The 6000-nt window shown below is 27.8% G+C and overlaps 1 protein-coding gene across 6 annotated transcripts in view; it reads left to right on the forward strand.

The window, feature by feature from the left end:
• Window positions 1–6000, forward strand: part of LOC142324972 (uncharacterized) — a 46464-nt gene extending 40464 nt beyond the window's left edge. For 4 of the 6 annotated variants that reach the window (XM_075366160.1, XM_075366158.1, XM_075366164.1 and 1 more), the window contains one exon: window positions 5541–5752. In XM_075366160.1, coding sequence (XP_075222275.1) covers window positions 5541–5596 — 56 coding nt within the window. In that variant the 3' untranslated portion in view covers window positions 5597–5752. Of the gene's footprint in view, window positions 1–5540; window positions 5753–5775 lie in introns of those variants that run through there. The other 2 variants (XM_075366162.1, XM_075366163.1) reach the window with 1 other exon arrangement.

A 6000-nucleotide genomic window follows, 5' to 3' on the forward strand; every position in this document is an offset into this window, starting at 1 on the left:
ACTATTGAATATCTTTATGATATTTGGTAACATTGTGATAGTAATTTATGTTTGTAATTCTGATTGTGTATTTCGCAAGTGAAGTTGTGACGAAATCTAAAAACCAATTAGTGGGTTCTGTACTGACCAAGCTGTTACTCTGAAGAAATTACAATATGAGGTGTGAATATTAAATAACGAGACTATTGCTGCTACAGAAAAACTGCACATGCACCAAATTCATACAACCGACAGCTGTGTAGCATGAAGCCTTCTCTTTCGATTGTGTCACTCCAGTCTCTGTAGACATATTAATCTGGCCATGGCCTTCATTTGGATAACATTCTTTTTTTCCCAAAAAAATGATAAATGTTTTATTAAAGCAAAGAATTGTTATGAAATTTCATATGAAATTACTACTAAATATGATTATACTTGGAAAAACCACTACTGAAACTTATCTTTTATAAAAAAAAAGTATATGGCAATGAATTTTTATCAATTACATGGGTTTTTGAGTGGTTTAAGCGTTTCTAAGATGGCCAAGAAAATGAAGAAGTTTACCCGGGTCACCCTTCCACATCAAAAACAGATAAAAATATTGAAAGACTTGGTAATCTGATCCAATCTGACCGTCAGTTAACTATTTTTGTCTTTACTCAAGGTCCTTGCTCAACTCAATGAAAAAATAAGAAAAAAGCAATCCAAATTGTAGAAGAACAAGTCATAGGTTCTTCATCTGGACAACACACCGGCCCACACCGCATTGTCTGTCAAGATGTTTCTAGCCAAGTATAACATTTCAGTGTTAGACCATCCACCTTTTTCACCTGACCTGACACCATGTGACTTTTATCTGTTTCCGATGGTTAAATCTGCATGTCATGAAAGAGCTCACAGAAGACTTCCAGCACTCTTTCAATCAATGGAAAATTCGCATGGAGCATTGTGGGGATTGAGGAGGGGTGTATATTGAAGGGGATAATAATTAAATTGTACAAATTTAAAATAAAATATATTTACAACATTAGTTTCATTATTTAATAGCCACGCCTCATACTCTGATAGTTTTAAAAAAATTGAGCAGGCTTTAATTTTTATTTATCTTTATTATTATCACAAGCACAAATCTATTGAACACAGGAAGGCCCACACAGGAAGTGTTTTTAGCCCTGACCAGCTAAACATCCTGTGACATATATATATATATATATATATATTTTGAAATTATGTTTTTTGCTTGTCTCATAATGGAAAAAATACATCACTAATAGTGTATTGCTTATTGTGAATCAGCCATTATTTAATTACTAACTTTTAAATAATAATTTTTCAAATTTATTGTATTTCTGTCATTAATAAAAAAAATTACTATCTAAGTAATTTTTAGTTATTTATTTTTATTTTACAATTGTAATGTAATTTCCAGTTTTTTTCTGTTTTTTTTTTTAATTTTTTAACAGCAATTGTTAACGGTAAATATTGTTTTTAGAAATTTTTCACATCACCAAAATAGAGTTTGATCTTTGTTTACATTAAATAAGTACTTTTCTGACAAATGTAGTGATGTACTGTTTCTAAATAAAATTTAAATTTTTCTAAACATTCATTGTTTTATTCCACTTATCTTACACCATTTTGTTCAGAATTGAATTCTTTACAAGCTTTGTTTAAAGTTTTGCTAGTTTATTACCCATTTAACAAATTTATTGTATGTCAAACATAAAGAACACTGTTTTTTTTTTATTGGTTTCACTCCAAATTTCTCAAAAACTGCTGCAGATAGATACAGTTCTGGGACCTATTTTATTCAATTTTTTCAGGTCAAAAACCATTAGAAATCACTAATTCTGCCCCTTAATTAGCATATCAAAAATTTCAGTATGACGTCATTTCACCAGCATTGCTGAAATCAGAGTAAAATCTTTCAAGCTGTAACTTGCAAGTGAAGCATTCTAGGATGTATGTTTATAAGAACTGTTTCCATTATTTTCAGGAGTAGAATAGGTTCTGAAAGTCCCAAGAGAACTTCATGATACACCTCTCTTTCTTTTTCTGTTTAGCTTTCAGAACCACCGTAAGATATTACTTCAGAGGATGAATGAGGATGATATGTATGAATGTAAATGAAGTGTAGTCTTCTACAGTCTTAGGTCGACCGTACCTGAAATGTGTGGTTTATTGAAACCCAACTACTAAAGAAAACCAATATCTACAATCTAGTATTCAAATCTGCATAAAAGTAACTAAATAATACTGTTACTAAGACTTGAACTTAGAACTCTCAAATTAAAAGTCAGCTGAATTGCAATGACCAGTTCACAGTCTAGTGGTCTCATGTTACACTTTATATATATACACAACATGTTGTTCACTGTACAAATGAATATTAAGAAATGTCATTCATGATATTATTGGTATGCAGTGGTACAGTTTTTGGTATCAAAAGTTCAAGTCACACATCTTATCATATTATTCATGCTTTATAATATTTATTTAGTGAACACTAAGTGCTAATTTATATTTATTTTAGTTTTAATATCATGTTGTCTTTCATACAATGTTATTTGGATATATCTGATGTTGGAACACAGGAGTTTCAAAATGCATAATTTTAATATATGCATCAACAAAGTCACAATGAATAAGAGTTCAAATATCTTTTAACCTTAACTTGACTGTAATTTAATAAATTGGAAATTTTATTAAACTTTCAGTTTGTATGTAGGAGTAAACTGCAGGATTTGATGACTTAGATCAGTTGTGGCTATATAACAAGCGCACTGTTTTTTTTTTTTTTCAAGTAGTTTATTTATCAATAATGCTTTCCTTCAGTTTATCTGTATAATATTTTTAGAATATCTATTTCTTTATATACAAAGAAAGAACTGTAATAAATTATTATTATCAATGTACTTTGGAAACACTCTTTTTAATAAGTTTCATTTAAAATCTAAAATTAAAGGAAACTTGGTGCCACTTGTTTGAAGAGTGTTTTGGAAATTATTTACTAAAGCTGGGCTCATTGGTTTTTATAGAGAAATCTTTGTCAACATTCAAAAAAAAAAAGTGTATGAAATGCAATAAAATAGCCTTACTTAAAATCACAGAGAAATATAGACAAAAATTGCTTATATTACCCTGTTCATAGCTGCTAGGTCAACATCTTTAACATTACCATGGCTATGTTTAGGAAATTGGTCTTTATGTTTGGAAATATTAAAGATTAAATTAAACCTGTCAAAGAATGGACATTTATAAATTGATTTGTAACAACTGTGATAACAATTTAGGACAGATATGCAAAAAAAATTAAAAGAAAGGTTGAAACTAAATTAAAGGAGCATTTAGCTCATCATAAGTATGGAACATCACAGAGAATGACAGTACCTCATTACTTGAAAACTGTCACAGAATTATTTCATTAGAGAAAGTTTTATAAATGTCTGTAATAAAATGGAATTACATAGTTGGGAAACATTATATCAATAATGATGCAGAAACTTAAGCATAATGTTGGGGAATCGATGTGTATTAGTCGTTAAGTTTTTAATTTATTGAAAATGTTTTTATGAAAGTTTTTTTAATAAGAACATACAATGGTTACATCATTAATTTTATTCATGGAAGGAATATCTCTTTCATTTAAAGTTCGCATCTCTATTTTGAGATAAATTTTATTTTACTCATCACTTTATAATGTCCATCTAGGTAAATCAAGGTGGGCAGCATGAAGTTAGATGTCAGTGATTTGGCTGTTTTTAAACTTATTTTATGCTTTCAGATATGCCTACAATGACAACAGTTGTTGATTTTTTTTACTTTTATTCCATAAACACTGTTATAAATACTCATTTTACTATGTTTCATAACTGTTGTTTATTTGATAATTAATGTTTATTATTATTATTATTTAATTATACTACGTGATCATTTGAAAAGTTAGCACATTTATTATTCAATATCTATCAGTTCCATTGTATTTCTGTTTGCAGGAATGTTTACCATTCTTGGGGGAAAACCTTTATAAAATTATTTTCAAAAGGGTGGAACCACCCTCTCCGCTACACCTACCCCAACTCAAAAATCTTAAATGGCAATGGTAACATTTAATTACATTCATTGACAATCCGAAAAAAATGATAAATTTTGGTGAAAAGAAAATTAAAACATAATTTTATAGTTATTTTTGTTGAACTGAAATTTAAAAAAAGTACTACCCCAGATGGTTTTTTGCAAAGGGGTGGGAAGATTTTAACAAATACAATGGGACTGATAGCTGTTTAATAATAAATGTGGTAACTTTTCAAATCATCACCCAGTATACTATTTCCTTGGTATATCGGCTAATGATGATTATTTATTATTTTTTGTCTGTACATATTAAATTTTTGGTTGCATTTACTGATATTATCAATTAAAAATTTGTGTATCTAGAAGATCTTTTTTTTTGTCTTCAGTCATTTGACTGATTTGATACAGCTCTCCAAGATTCCCTATCTAGTGCCAGTCGTTTCATTTCGGTATACCTCCTACATCCTAGATACCTAACAGTTTGTTTTACATATTCCAAATGTTGCCTGCTTGCACAATTTTTCCCATCTACCTGTCTCTGCAAACATGAAAACAATTATTCCAGGATACGTTAAGATATAATGAAAAATTAGACACTTGATAGACAAAAGGAAAATATGAAAATATTAAAAATTAATAAAAATAACAAATAGATTCATTAGAAAATATTATGTTAATTATAATTAATCCAAGGTAAAAATTTATCAAAAAGAACTTTTGAACTCAATAAATACAATTTGCTGGGCTGATGAAAAATTTTGGTTTTCTTAGCACTTACTTGGCGATAGCTATCTTTTTACCCATTATTTAACTTCTCCAGGTTTTTTTTTTTTGGGTGCTACCATGGTGAGGGGCCCACAAAATTTTAATATTAAGATTGGATATGTGAAAAAGCCTATTTAATAACAAATGGTGCAAACTGAAGCTCAGTTAATTGTTAAAAAAGTTTTGCCACTTAAAGGTTGAAGTTACATTATTTACTGTAGTTTAAAAAAAAAAAGTAAAAAGGAAGCCTAGTAAGATACTGGAAATTTTACCTTAGGATTGAGTAATTTTGATAATCAGCTGATATTAAAATAAAAAATTACTAAGCACATACTAATAATTAAAATGTTTTTAGTACTTAATTTCAAATAGTCATATTGATTTTCATGAATAATGTCCCAAACTCTTTGTCTCAAATCCTAATACTGACAGTTGAGTGAAAAGAATGACCAACTCTAAATGGTATTTCTTTCAAATTGAACATTTTAGGGTTCCATAAAAGTAGAATCTGTGCAGATAGTTTAATTTTTGTAAATATTGTTCAGTTGTTTTTTAAAGTTAAACAACATTATATTAAACAATATAAAAAAATTGACATACTGTTATTACTTTATTTACATTTTTCTTCTTATTTTGTAAGTTAAGTCATAATTATCATTCTCTTTATGTAATCTTATACATGATCATTATTTTGCTGTATTTGTAATTTTTTATTATTGTAGTTGCTGATTGTGAGGACCAACAAAGTACAAAACGTGTTTGTATCAACAAACTATAGCAACAGTTACCACAGCAGAAGATTCACTGATTGTTAAAAACAAAGAAAAGAATATTTTTTTACATTTTTTCATATGAAATTTTGTATATGTATGTATGTATAATAAGTATGTATATATAGTAGTAATACATAAATATATGTATGTTTGTTTGCTAATATGTATTTCTTTTATTTTCCAGGGAATTGAACCGAAATTGAACCCGAACTGTTAAGGATGAAATTTTATTATTTCTAATAGACATCAATATCATAATACATTTTAATATTTTGTATAATGTTCTAGTACTATTTATTATTTTAATTTAAAAAAAAAATAATAATCTGCCTTTTTATTCAAATAATAATTATATAAAATAATTTAAAATGAAATAATTAATATTTATAAATATATATCATACTGTTTT

This window comes from Lycorma delicatula, chromosome 5 (genome assembly GCF_047948215.1).
Source record: "Lycorma delicatula isolate Av1 chromosome 5, ASM4794821v1, whole genome shotgun sequence".
In the NCBI taxonomy this organism is placed as follows: Eukaryota; Metazoa; Arthropoda; class Insecta; order Hemiptera; family Fulgoridae; genus Lycorma; species Lycorma delicatula.